Source organism: Callospermophilus lateralis, chromosome 3, assembly GCF_048772815.1.
Source record: "Callospermophilus lateralis isolate mCalLat2 chromosome 3, mCalLat2.hap1, whole genome shotgun sequence".
Classification (NCBI taxonomy): domain Eukaryota; kingdom Metazoa; phylum Chordata; class Mammalia; order Rodentia; family Sciuridae; genus Callospermophilus; species Callospermophilus lateralis.
This window is the reverse complement of record NC_135307.1, coordinates 89,027,953-89,041,521: the sequence shown is the minus strand read 5'-3', so window position 1 is coordinate 89,041,521 and position 13,569 is coordinate 89,027,953. Positions and strand designations below refer to the sequence as shown.

At 35.6% G+C, this 13,569-nt stretch overlaps 1 protein-coding gene across 4 annotated transcripts in view; it reads left to right on the top strand.

The window, feature by feature from the left end:
* Positions 1 to 13,569, top strand: part of Znf106 (zinc finger protein 106) — a 73,403-nt gene that overhangs the window by 35,481 nt on the left and 24,353 nt on the right. For 2 of the 4 annotated variants that reach the window (XM_076850624.2, XM_076850623.2), the window contains exons 4-7: positions 4,173 to 4,373; positions 7,565 to 9,751; positions 10,791 to 11,424; positions 13,073 to 13,142. In XM_076850624.2, the coding sequence (XP_076706739.2) occupies positions 4,173 to 4,373; positions 7,565 to 9,751; positions 10,791 to 11,424; positions 13,073 to 13,142 (3,092 nt within the window). The remainder of the gene's footprint in view (positions 1 to 4,172; positions 4,374 to 7,564; positions 9,752 to 10,790; positions 11,425 to 13,072; positions 13,143 to 13,569) is intronic. The other 2 variants (XM_076850626.2, XM_076850625.2) reach the window with 1 other exon arrangement.

Below are 13,569 nucleotides of genomic sequence, written 5' to 3'. Positions count from 1 at the left end.
AAGAATTGTGAAATATATATTTTTAAAGTTTTTAATATAAGCTTGAATGAGAAGTAAGTAACTGATCCTCTGGTTCACAATTAGGGATCTGGAGTATTTCCCTATTTTCCCCCTCTATTTGTTCAGATGTGTGGTCTATAAGTAACTTGTCCAGATAAATGCTGTTAAAAAGGCTCAAACCTTTATTTATCAAACAGCTGTTGTGGTGTAGTTAGAGCAAGCTTAATAAAGAAAAGCTTATGCAGAGACCATCTTAAGGCAGCCTTTCACACATGAAAGGAAATTGTGTGGTAACAGGATGAAGGTAATTTGAGATCTTTAAACACCCTAAGGAAAATTACTCCTTTTATTAGTTAAGAAACGAAAGTAGTTCATTTTTCCCATAATTATTTTATGTACTTACATAAAGTATTTAAACTGGTTGTTAGTTAAAGAATTGAAAAATAGCATTAATAACATATAATTTAATTTGCTAGTAACTTTTTTTAATTTTTTTTTTTTTTTTTAGTTTTTGATGGACACAACATCTTTATTTTATTTGCATGTGGTGCTGAGGATCGAACCCAGCACCCCGCGCACGCGGGGCAAGCATGCCACCGCTTGAGCCACATCCTCAGCCCTAGTAACTTTTTAAAATGTAGTTTCCTGGGATGGGTTTATAGCTCAGTGGTAGAGTGCTTGCCTAGCATGGGTGAGACACTGGATTTGATCCTCAGTACTATATTAAAAAAAAAAAAAATCAAATAACTTAAAAATAAAGGTAAATTCTTTAAAAACAAAATCATTTGGTTTCCCAAACATGGTGTGTGGAAGCATGAATACCTGTTGAGTGTAGAACAGAGGTTATAATGTTGCCTCTGGATTTATTGGCTTTTTAGAAGATGTAGTTGTCATACCCTGTTCCTTCTCTGTATAAATGAGAATTATCTTCTTGAAGTATCTTATAAAGTTTATCTTTCTTTTTTAAGCTAGATTTTATTTATTAGAAAAAAAAGATGTCTATTTTTGATAAATTATTTAGTGCTTACTTTTATGTCACACTTATTGCCTGCACCGTTCTAGGTTATTGATGTATTTTTGCCTGTACTGTTCTAGGTTACTGATGTATTTTGTCTATCAAATAACTTTAGAACTGTGGTTATGTTCTTGCTCAACAAGAAAGCAACATGTTTTCAAAAATCTGTGTTTGAATATCAAGTATCCAACATGTGCTTTGGGGTTGCACAGTGTGTGGGTTTATGATTATGTATACTTATTTTTAATGAGGTTAAATTCTGCCACTTTATAGTTCATTTCCTAATATTTTATTTTATTATTTTTTTTTAGAGAGAGAGAGAGAAAGAGAGAATTTTAATATTTATTTTTTAGTTTTTTGGCAGACACAACATCTGTGTATGTGGTGCTGAGGATCGAACCCAGGCCGCACGCATGCCAGGCGCGCGCTACTGCTTGAGCTACATCCCCAGCCCTCCTAATATTTAAAAAACATCATTGTGGCTCTCCAGTTGTCTTTTTCTTTTTTTTTTAACATTTTTTTAGTTGTAGATGGGCACAATATCTTTTTTTTTTTTTTTTTGGTTAAACACACTACCTTTCTCTTATTTATTTATTTATTTTTTTAAAAGTGGTGCTGAGGATCGAACCCAGGGCCTCCCTCATGCTAGGCAAGCGCTCTACTGCTGAGCCACAACCCCAGCCCAATATCTTTGTTTTATTTGTTTATTTTTTTATGTGGGTCTGAGGATCGAACCCAGTGATTCACGCATGTGAGGCAAGTGCTCAACCACTGAGCTACAATCCCAGCCCTCCAGTTGTCTTTTTAAAAATCTCTCTCTCTCTCTCTTTCTTTTATTCCCCCAGTACTGGGGAGGTACCCACAGCCTCATGCACGCTAAGCAAGCACTCTACCACTGAGCTCACCCCAGCCCTGTTGTATCTTTAAAGAGGGATTTTGATGGTTCAGACATGAGAAAAATTATCTGCATCTTAGAAATAAAAGTAAAATCTGCAATTTCATTTAAATATCTTTTAAGGATTATACTAAAAGTCAAAGTATAAGCAATAGGGTGATGTTGTTGTTGTTACAATATACAGTTTAGTATTCTGTAAGTTCTTTGGTAGAAAAGCAGACTAATACATTTTCCAGTTTTAGAGAATTTAAAGACAAAAAGCTTTTCTAGTGTAAAATTAAGTTGATTTGAATTTCTATTATAATATAAATTCAGTATGCTAATTTTGTTATATGGTGTTTAGATTCTTCTGATACTGTTCATTCTGATAAGATTTTTAACTCATTTTTGTTTTGCTGTGCAGAACAGCTTGTTTTGTAACAAGTTAGTGTTCACTTAGAATGAACCTTATCAATGTAGTTTCTACAGAGAAAAGTATGCTATTCCTGGTAAGCTGGGGAAAGTTGACGATTGCTATTCTTTAAATGTAGTAAGTACAGTACAGTTGAAGCCTTTTGGTGAAAATAATGTACAAGTACCTGTGGGATTAGAAGGAATTAGAACATTGATAGAATAATTTAGAATTAGTATTTTTAGAGAGAACCTAGTCAGAGTTCATTAAAATGAATCTGTAAAACATCAGCATTTTGAGTTACGAAGTCCAAAAAAAGGTGAGAACTTGTAGATGTTCTCTCTCCCATGATGTTTAGAAAATTAGAAACAGTGTTGTGCATTAATTTTATTGGGGTGTGTGTGCATGTGCGTGTGCGAGGCGCTGCTGGGGATCAAATCCAGGACTTCCTTGCGTGCCATACAAATTGTCTAACATTGAGCTAAATCCCCACCTGCATTGCACAGTATTTTCTTTTTTAAGTTTACTGGGTATTTTTTAAGGGCTTATACTTTGTCACGGTTGGCAACATTGACTATAAAAAATTAGTTGTTCAATAAGTTGGTTTTTAGTTTTTTGTTCTTTAGTGAACATTCAGGTGATCTCAAGCAGAAACTGTCTTTAGTAAAGACGGTTTTGAGCATCTTTTCTGGCTAATTGACGTAAATTCTGCCTATATCTTGTTAAGTATATGTAAGAAAAGATGGAGCAGAGGCACACCTGTGTGTGTTTCTGCCTGGCCAAAGACATTGTGTCTTTTTTGTGTTGATGTATTTTTTTAATAGATTGGCATTAGGAAGTGCAAAAATGCCACTAGTATAAACCCAAGTCACATGATACAGGATTATGCCAGTTCGAATTATTGAATGGATACTGCTGCCCAGTGGCTTTGGTGTTCAGAAGGTCCTTAGAAATCATTGCAGAGACAGCTGATCCAATCAAGGAATTTTGAGAAGCTAAAAAGCAGTTAAATTTTAATATTTATTTATTTTTTTTAGTTTACAGCTCTGGAAAAGATTGAAGACTTTAGCTTCTTACAACAGGCCAAGTATGAAATTTACCTTTAAGTAAAAGAAAAGAATAAATTCTGTCTGTCCGGTTTAAACTAATTTTCTCATTTTCTTCTTCTCTAAACAGTAGCATTTTCTGTAACTTGAGAATAAAACAGCTGTTAACTGCCTACAACTGAAATTCTTTTCATTCCCTTTACAATAAAGCCCTCCTGAAGCAGAATGTAGATCACATGTATCATCCAGACCAAAAAAAGTTCACTGGGACTACTCCTATCATTTTTCTCAGGGTCCAGAATCTTCACATTCCAGGCAGAGCTCCAGCTGTTCAGATTTAGTTACACAGTTGGGATTGGCTGTACCACCTACTCTTTTCTCCACCCCTTAATTTTCACTGGAAGAAGACTCTAAAGCAGGAGATTAAATGGAAGTGCTGTCACCAGCTTTCTGAGTGCAGCTGGCACCATGGGTGTGCTTCAGAGCAACTTATGTTTGCTCTGAGCCCCCTGCCCTGCCTCCCCTTTCACCATGTTTCCTCTGGCCAAGATTTTAAGTACAGCAATTCAAGAAGATTTCTCCTCCTAAAGCTCATTAATCTGAAGTGTATTGCCTCTTGATTGCTGGAAAAGAATTTAAAATTCATCTCAAAAGTAATTTAGGAACAAATTTATTAAAGTGATGAAAGGAGCATTGAAATTGATTAGCACTGATTTTTTACTGTACCAAATTGTGCAGTCTCTTTCAGAGGAAACTTAACAGATCTGGTGAGTGTGCCATGCCAGTGGGGAGAATTGAATGTCCCTCGTCTCCCTCTTTCCCTAGGGACAGTAGTCATGAGTGCCGAGTATGCGGGGTCACAGAAGTGGGTCTTTCTGCATATGCAAAGCACATTTCTGGCCAGTTGCACAAAGATAATGTGGATGCCCAGGACAGAGAAGATGATGGGAAGGGAGAGGAAGAGGAGGAAGATTATTTTGACAAGGAACTCGTTCAGTTAATAAAACAAAGGAAAGAACAAAGTCGGTAAGTGATGATTTTTATTTTTTTAAAAAGCTTGTCTGTAATAGAACATAGTAGAGAATATATTTTACATACTTTTTAGCCTATAGCATTTAAACTTAGTTATAAAATGTAACTTGAGGTTACTGTCTTATGAATAAAGGAAAATGAAATGCTTTCTTGAACTACTGTGCTATCTGCTCTAAAATATTCAAAACTCAGTATTGTATGCTAGCTCTAGCTACATTCTGAGGTTTTTACTACATTGATAACTGTGTTTAGAACTGTTTTAATGGTGTCCAAATTTTGTAGTGGAAAACTTAATTGAGTGTGAGCTTCTTTGAATATATAGCATTTTTAATTGGCAAAATAACATCTAGGAAAAATTTTTTACCTGATATGATTTAACATGGTGCTTCTGCCAAATTTGATTGCTGTCTTTGAATCCCCAGTGGCTACAAAGTGGTTTTTTTTTTAATATTTATTTTTTAGTTATAGGTGGACACAACACTTTCATTTTATTTTTATGTGGTACTGAGGATCGAACCCAATGCCCCATGCATGCCCACGCAAGTGCTGTACCTCTGAGCCACAATCCCAAGCCTACCAAAGTGGTTTTACAAATATTTATCAAGTTAATTTATATTTTAAATTTGAGAGTGTCAATATCATTTGAGTATCATTTGATAAATATTTGTAAAACCACTTTGGTAGTTTGTATGGTATTTTATGCTTGTATGTATGTATTGAGGTGTTAGGAATTTGTGATTTTGCCTTATTGATTTTATTTTCTGAAGAGTTTAATAAACAGCACAGAAATTTTCAGATATGAGAGAACACCATTTATAAAGTGTAATAATTTTTCAAGTCCAAAGACATGATTAAAAACATTTGAAATTCTACAATAAAATTTTGATCTTGAATCTTGAATACTAGCCATTCACCTCCTTTTTGGTTAGATATTTGGATATAAAAAAGGAGTATGTCATTTAATTCTATATATAATCAGGAATTTTTTGAACCAGTCCTTAAAATAAGACTTTCTTAGCCTTAAAATGTCAATAGAAACATGGTTCTTTGAGTCATTCAGTTGCTTAGTCCTTCAAATGACATTCTCATTACTATTAGTACAGTTGTAGTTTACTCTTTCTGTTGTTTAAGGGAATTGGAGCCTCTAGGAGACTAACTTCTGTTTTATTCTTATACACCAGTGCCATTGTTAGCATATCTGTATAAATGATTGTTAAGACAAAGGGTAAGAAGCATTTCAGTAGATTAGACATTGATAGTACAATTCTTCAAATTTTCTTATATGCCTCTGTGGTAACCTATTTATTTAACTCTGTTCTTTTGGGGCTGTGGATTTAGCTGAATACTATTATTCCCTCAGTCTAGCCAGGTCATGATGATCCAGGAATTCTTCATGTATGATTTATTCCCTAATTCTCCCCCCATTTCTGATCTCATTTGTATAACTGAGTCTGTGGTTCCATTGGATGTTATAAGTTGCCTGCTGCCTAGAAAGATAAAAACAAATTAGTTAATGATAACACACAAAAAAAATCCTGCTAGTGTATTTAATATCACTTGTTACTTGGAGACTTCAGGTCTTCTGGTTAGCCATGTTGTAATTTATAATGTAAATGGTATTTGCATTTTTTTAGTTATATTAACTTTCAATTCCTTGTGGAAAAAAAAGGGATTACAGTTGTGTTCAACATGTTATAGACATTGAAAGCTCTTCAGACCAATTAAACTAAGTATTGAATTTAAGATTTAAGTCAAGTTTAGAGAAAGAAACCTAACCACAGAAACTTTGCTTTGGGATTTTCAGTCTATCAAGGCCTAGTGACTTAGGAGTATAAACTTGGATTCAGACTGCCAAGGTTCAAATCTTTACTCTGCCACTTTTTGGCAAAACACTTAACCTGTCTCCTCCTCAGGTTGCTCATCTAAAAAATAGGAATAATAAGAATATTTGCCTTAGGGTTGTGAAAATTAAATAGGTAATCTATTAAAAGAATTGCATTAAATGCCTGATACTTAGTAGATACTCAGTAAATTTTGGCTAATATTACTCAATATCTCGAGTCCTTAGCACTCCTTAGCTTGTGCTAGATGTACCGTAGGCAGTTTATAGAAGAAAATGGTTTTGTAATTATTGCTATGATGTTTACTTAAACTTATTCACATTTCTGTGGCCTCCTTATTTAACATGAGTAGTTCAAATAGCTGTAACTTCTTTATAAAATCCTTTACCTCATGGAGCTCCTTATAGCACTTATTGTGGTTACTGCTTATTTGTATGTGCTATTTTACTCCTGTTGGATTTTAATTCCTTGGCTAGGTTCTGAGCCCATCATAAATAGAAGCTGCATATTAAAGTTTTCTTATATCATTCACAGTCATTGTATAAGTGCTTGATAAACTGTTTATTAATGAAGATAACCATGCAAAATATGATTGTAAAAATAGGTTAAGAAGGGGCTAGAGTTATGGCTTAGTGGTAGAGTACTTGTCTAGCATGTGTGAGGCACTAGGTTTGATCCTCAGCACTGCATATAAATAAAGGAATAAAATAAAGGTCCATCAACAACTAAGAAAAAAATATATTAAAAATGAAATTAAAACAAAACAAAAATAGGTTAAGAAAAAAATAGGTTAAGAAACTGGATTTTTTAGAAGGAACCTATAATTGGAGAAATCATGTATTAAGGACAGATAAATTAACATAAAATTGTATCAACAATAGAATAAAAGGAACAGAGTCCTAGAATATGCCAATAAATATAGAACCAAGGAAGGATAGTGTAAATATGTCAGATTTGTAATATTTCTGGGATGATGGGGGAACTAATATATTATGTAATATTAATTAACTGAAGACTATTGAGTTTAACCATACCATTTAAAGATGCGAAAGCGAACACTATTAGAAATTAAAATGGGGGCTGGGGATGTGGCTTAGTGGTAGAAAGCTGGTCGGGCACATGTGAGACACTGGGTTTGATCCTCAGCACCACATAAAAATAAAATAAAGGTATTGTGTCCACCTAAAACTAAAAAAAAAAAAAAAAAAAATTTAAAAAAGGGGCTCTACTACTTAATCTAAATAATAGGGGAAAAGAGGCAGAAGGGAAGTTTGTGGGTTTTGCCTATAAAGAATGCATTAAAATTCCTTTAAATTCATAACAAAAAAACTATTTTTCTTCCAGACAAGATGAACCTTCCAATAGCAGCCAAGAAATAAACTCTGATGACAGGCAACCCCAATGGAGACGAGAAGACCGAATCCCTTACCAAGACAGAGAGAGTTACAGCCAGCCAGTGAGGCATCATCGTGGACCTCCACAGAGAGATTGGAAATGGGAGAAAGATGGCTTTAATAACAATAGAAAAAATAGCTTTTCACATTGTTTGAGAAATAGTGGTGGACCAAGAGGATGTTCTGGGTGGCATAAAGGTGTTGCAAGAAGTTCCTCAACCTGGTTTCACAACCACAGTAATTCTGGAGGTGGTTGGCATTCAAATAGTGGGATGGTAGATTGGAATTATAACAGTACAGGAAGGAATTCCAGTTGGCATTCTGAAGGAACAGGTGGCTTTTCCAGTTGGCATATGAACAACAGTAACGGAAACTGGAAATCCAATGTACGTAGTACAAATAGTTGGAATTACAATGGCCCTGGAGACAAATTTCAACCAGGCAGAAACAGAAATTCTAACTATCAAATGGAGGACATGACTATGCTTTGGAACAAGAAATCTAATAAGTCAAGCAAATATAATCCAGAGAGATATAAATGGCAGTGGCAAGACAATGACAAAATTGGTACAGTTGCCACATACAGAAGTCCTTCTGAAGAAGGATTTACAAGTGATAAATTTCCTTCAGAAGGCTTACTTGACTTCAATTTTGAGCAGCCAGAAAGCCAAACCACTAGGCAGGCAGACAGTGCAGCTTCCAAAAGTAGTGGAAAGAATGGCAGTGTAGCAAGGGAAAAGCCTCGTCGCTGGACTCCATATCCTTCCCAGAAGACTCTGGATTTACAGTCAGGATTGAAAGAAGTCACCAGTAACAAGTCAGAAATGATAGATAAACCTCTCTTTGATTTTAGCTTGATTACCACAGGAACACAAGAACCTCAAACTGATGAAACAAATATCTCCCCAATACTAAAAACACAAAAAGAAATACATACTGGATCTCTTAATCACAAAACCACTTCTGACTGCACTGTTTCCTATGAGGTGGTAAGAGATTGCCCCATTGCAGAAAAACCTGAACAAAAGCATGATTCAAATAGGATCCCTTCATTGAAATCCCCACTCCTTCCACTTCCAGCCACTAAATCAGTTTCTCAAAAGCAAGATTCAAAGAATCCTTCAAACACCAAAGCAAATTCTTTTTCCCCTGGAGAACACTCAGATCCCTTGAACAAACCCACTTCAGAAGATAGACAAGGTTCCCCTTACATATCCAAATTGCGAAGTTCATGTCCTCATGTTTTAAAAGGGAATACAACTACATCTGGCACTCAAAAAGAACCTGATGATAATTTAAATGAAACATTACAAAAAGCCAAAGAAGTTCCAGAGTATCATGAGACATTGCAAAATCCACTTCTTAGCACTTCTAAGAGGACCAGTAACTTTGCAAAAGCAAGTAGGAATGTAGAAGAGTCTGAAAAGGGATCTTTGAAGATTGAGTTTCAAGTGCATGCATTAGAAGATGAAAGTGATGGAGAGACATCTGATGTAGAAAAGCATGGAACAAAAATTGGAACTCTGGGTTGTGCAACTACAGAAGTTTTATCCTGCAACACTCACACTGTTGAAGAGAAAGAACAGGATGAACAGATCTTGAAAACACCTCAGAAATTTTCCACCTCCCCTTGTAATTCCACAGTTCACCAGAATGAGTCTGAGTTACAAATGGCATCTGCAGCAAGTCCACACTCTGGCTTATTGCTAGACTTGAAAACCTCTCTAGAAGATGGACAGGATGACAACCCTATTAAATCTCACATATCTTACGAAACAGAAGGCTTTGAGAGTACTAGTTTGGATGCTGAACTTCAAAAAAGTGATATTAGTCAGCCCTCTGGTCCTCTCTTGCCTGAACTAAGCAAGCTTGGCTTTCCTGCTTCACTTCAGAGAGATTTAACTCGGCACATTAGTTTGAAGAGCAAAACTGGAGCACACCTTCCTGAGCCAAACCTCAATAGTGCTCGCCGTATTCGCAATATTAGTGGTCATCGAAAGAGTGAAACAGAGAAGGAGTCTGGACTCAAACCAACCCTACGACAGATTCTAAATGCATCTCGGAGAAATGTCAACTGGGAACAGGTCATTCAGCAAGTAACCAAGAAAAAACAAGAGCTAGGCAAAGGCTTACCCAGGTGTGTGCCTCTTTTCAGTATCTGTGTTCTTTCTTGCTTTCTTTTAAAGGTATCCTTTGACCTGGATCAAGAGAATTTTGCTTGTTCCTTTTAATTAAATGTTTGCCAAAAATACTCATTGTAGATGTCTGATTCAATTTACTATCAAAGAGTAAGTGGTACTCTATGACTAATGGAATACAGTTTTTCTTAGTGGAGAATGGAGGTTAAAATGGAGGCACACCTCCTTCTGAGAAAGGAGTAGGGGCATAGGAAAAAATCATCAGCAATCCATCATTTCAGTTTGTATATCCATAAATCTGTATCTATCTGTAGAATTTAATTTCTCTAGATCTAGATCTTGAATGAATGACACAACTTTTAAATATAACTGTCCTCATTGCCTTTTACTTAGAACCTGTGGATAGTTACTTTTCTGTATTTACTCTGGACATCATACTTCAGATCACAAAATGTTTATCTCAAACACTTCTGTAATATTGTGGCTGTTCATCTTATGTTGAGGTACTTTTCTGAATAATAAAGTGTTCAAACAGATTTACTACCTGAAAATCATAATTCTGTAGCATTTTAAACTACCCTTCAGGTTTAGGGTAGTTTCTATCCTTGTTCAAATAATAAATTTATTTTTCCCCCTTTTCCTTTACCAGATCTGGTGAGTAGTATATGAAATTATGAGTAAAAAACTCAATGTAGTGCTTGACACTTGTAAGTGATCAGCGAAAGTTTATTGTTTGTTTTGGTTTATTTACTTTTAAAAATTAGGTGTTTTTTGTTGTAGATTTAGAGCTGTATTTGAAATAAAATTCTCAATTTTTACTCTCATATATATTCTTGTGGCTATATGTCTATAATTTATTACTGTGACATAGCAATATTATTTATTTTCTGTCTCAATTCCTTGTCAAACAATGAGCTCCTTGAGAACAGGAACCATCTTATATGTTTTTGTAATCTGTGCTTGACAGAGTCTGACACATTAAAAAGAGCTCTTCTCTATAACCATGTCGATTTATGTTTTTGTTTTTTCTTTTTTAAGGTTTGGCATAGAAATGGTACCTCTGGTTCAAAATGAGCAAGAGGTCTTGGATTTAGACGGTGATCCTGATCTGTCTAATTTAGAAGGATTCCAGTGGGAAGGTGTTTCCATTTCCTCATCTCCTGGGTTGGCCAGAAAGCGAAGCCTTTCTGAGAGCAGCGTGATCATGGATAGGGCTCCTTCTGTGTACAATTTCTTCAGTGAGGAGGGTACTGGCAAAGAAAATGAGCCCCAGCAGATTGTTTCACCTAGTAACTCATTGAATGCTGCACAGAGTCAGAAAGCAACGATGTGCCTTAAACAGGAGTTGACACCTCTGACTGCCTCCCTCAGAACAGGTGAAAAGTCTGAAAATGTTGCTACCCGAAGGCGTCATAGTGCACAATTACCCTGTGATCATACAATACCTTTGATGCATTCAGCAAAAGACCTAAACAACCAGGAGAGGTCTACACCACCATCAGAGAATCAGAATGTCCAGGAGAATAATGGAGAGAGAAACTCTCTCTCATCAAATGCATCCTCACTCCTTGCAGCCTCCAGTTTAGCAGATGCAGCCACTGATAGCAGCTGTACCTCTGGTGCTGAACAAAATGACAGCCAGAGTATTAGAAAGAAACGAAGAGCCACAGGAGTGAGTATGATTCCCTGTGCTTTTTATAGAACATCTCATGTAGCAACTTAGTTGTTTATAAAGAAGGTTTAACTGTTTGATTTTGGAGGGATTTGGGGTTGTAGTTCTCTACACTCTGGAATAGAACTATGAAGCTCTTATTTCATCCTACTGGTTTCTTTCACCGCGTAGTTCTACTAAATTAGATGTAATGTAATATGAATGTACAGTACCAGGAAAATATGAAGTCATTGCTAAAACTAGTCTTCAACCCAGTGATTCTTTGTATCACCTGACCAAGAATAAGTCATATCTTCAGCTGTAATGCAGTCTATTTTCATAGATGTACTCTGAACTGCTTCTGAAGAGTTTTCTGTTATATTTGTAATGCATGTATGCATGACTGTTGGATTCAGAACTTCTAGGATTAACACTAAAGTAGCTTGTTACTGTTAGAGTGCATATATAAGAACATAGCATATAAGTATTTTGTTTTATTTTTGTGGTATTGAAAATTGAACCCAGAGGCTCTCTACCACTGAGCCCTACCCTCAGCCCTTTTTATTTTATTTTGAAACAGGGTCTCACTAGATTGCCCAGGCAGACCTTGTACTTATGATCAACTTGCCTCAGCCTTCCGAGTTTCTGGGATTATAGGCTTGTGTCACCAGGCCCAGCTTTTTAGTATTTGTAACTATCTTTTGTCCTTTAGCTACCCAGCCTGGCTTCTTAAGAGTCTTGTCCTTCTCCAGTACCACTTCAGCTCTTCTTGCATTCCTACTTGATATTGCTTAATCTTCTCAGAATTCCTTTCTGGAAAGAAAGAGTTGCTGGTAGTGATAGAATCTGGAATCTGGCACTGTAAGAAAATCGTCTCTTTCCTTTAAAACCGAGGCAATAAATAAAGTAGTTAGGGTCATGGGTTTAGACCTGTTTCAAATTCCTATTCTGTTCCTTGGAACTAGACTGTACATAGGGGATATTAGATGATTTGAAATACAAAAGTAAAAGATTATCCTTTGGCAAAGCTAATTTTTTTTTCATCCTCTAATCCCCATTTTTTTCCCAAATGTTGGCTGACAACACAATTATTGCCTTAAAGGAGTTCATGATCAAGTAGAAGAATTTCTATTTTTATTACAAAAAAGTGGTCAGAACTGAGTATGGACACAGCTTCTTCCTCTTTTGCCCATGACAGCATTTAATTGTCCCTAGCTCTTTTTTCCATTGAGTTTAAAACAATCATAGAGTCCACATCCACAATGACAAAGCTAGTATCTTGAGGTTTGTCTTATAGGCAGTTTAGCTTCTTATTGCAAAGATTTTCTTGCTGAAGTTTGAAATAGAAACTGTGCCAAAATAAAATTAGAGTTTGTATTATTGGCTTTGTTCATATGTGTGAATTACTTCACCAAGGTGGAATGCTTTACCTAAGCCTGTGGGTTTTACCACCTTTAAGATGCTGGGAAGGCATCTGATCTTGTACACTCCCCCTCACCCCTTTTTTTCTTTTTTAGTAGATACATTGATTCAACTAATATTTGACTTGTGTGTGAGCAATAGTGAAGGATAATGTATGACTATCTTAGAACTTTCATTCTTTATTCTTTTTCTCTTGGATAATGACCTTTACATATTGAATATTATTCAGTTTTGTTTTGCTCCACAGGATGGATCTTCTCCTGAACTCCCAAGTCTTGAGAGAAAAAATAAAAGAAGGAAAATTAAAGGGAAAAAAGGTATGGTGCAGAATATTATGGCAAAAAGAAGTTGTTCTTACAGCATTTCGGTCTTTATACAACTTGACACAGCACAACTTGTGTTCATCAAACACTGATACCCATTTTTTTTTTTTTTTTTTTTGACATTGTCTTCTTACTTAAGAGCAAATTGGATTTCTTACAACACTCAGTACAACTAGAGGAAGAGTATATGATGCCACATAGACCTGTAAGCTGAGGTTATATATCTCTTGTAAATATAAGCCAGAAAATCTTATTGGGCCTTTTCAGTAGGATAAAAAAAGAGCGCATCATTTATTAAAAACATTGTTGTTCGTAATCATTTATAGGCATTTCTCTCAATTTTTCATTTTTGAAGCATTTGGTTGCTTTTCTAATAGTGAATTAAGGAAAGAGGTTATTAGCATTGTTCCTCCTCTGATAG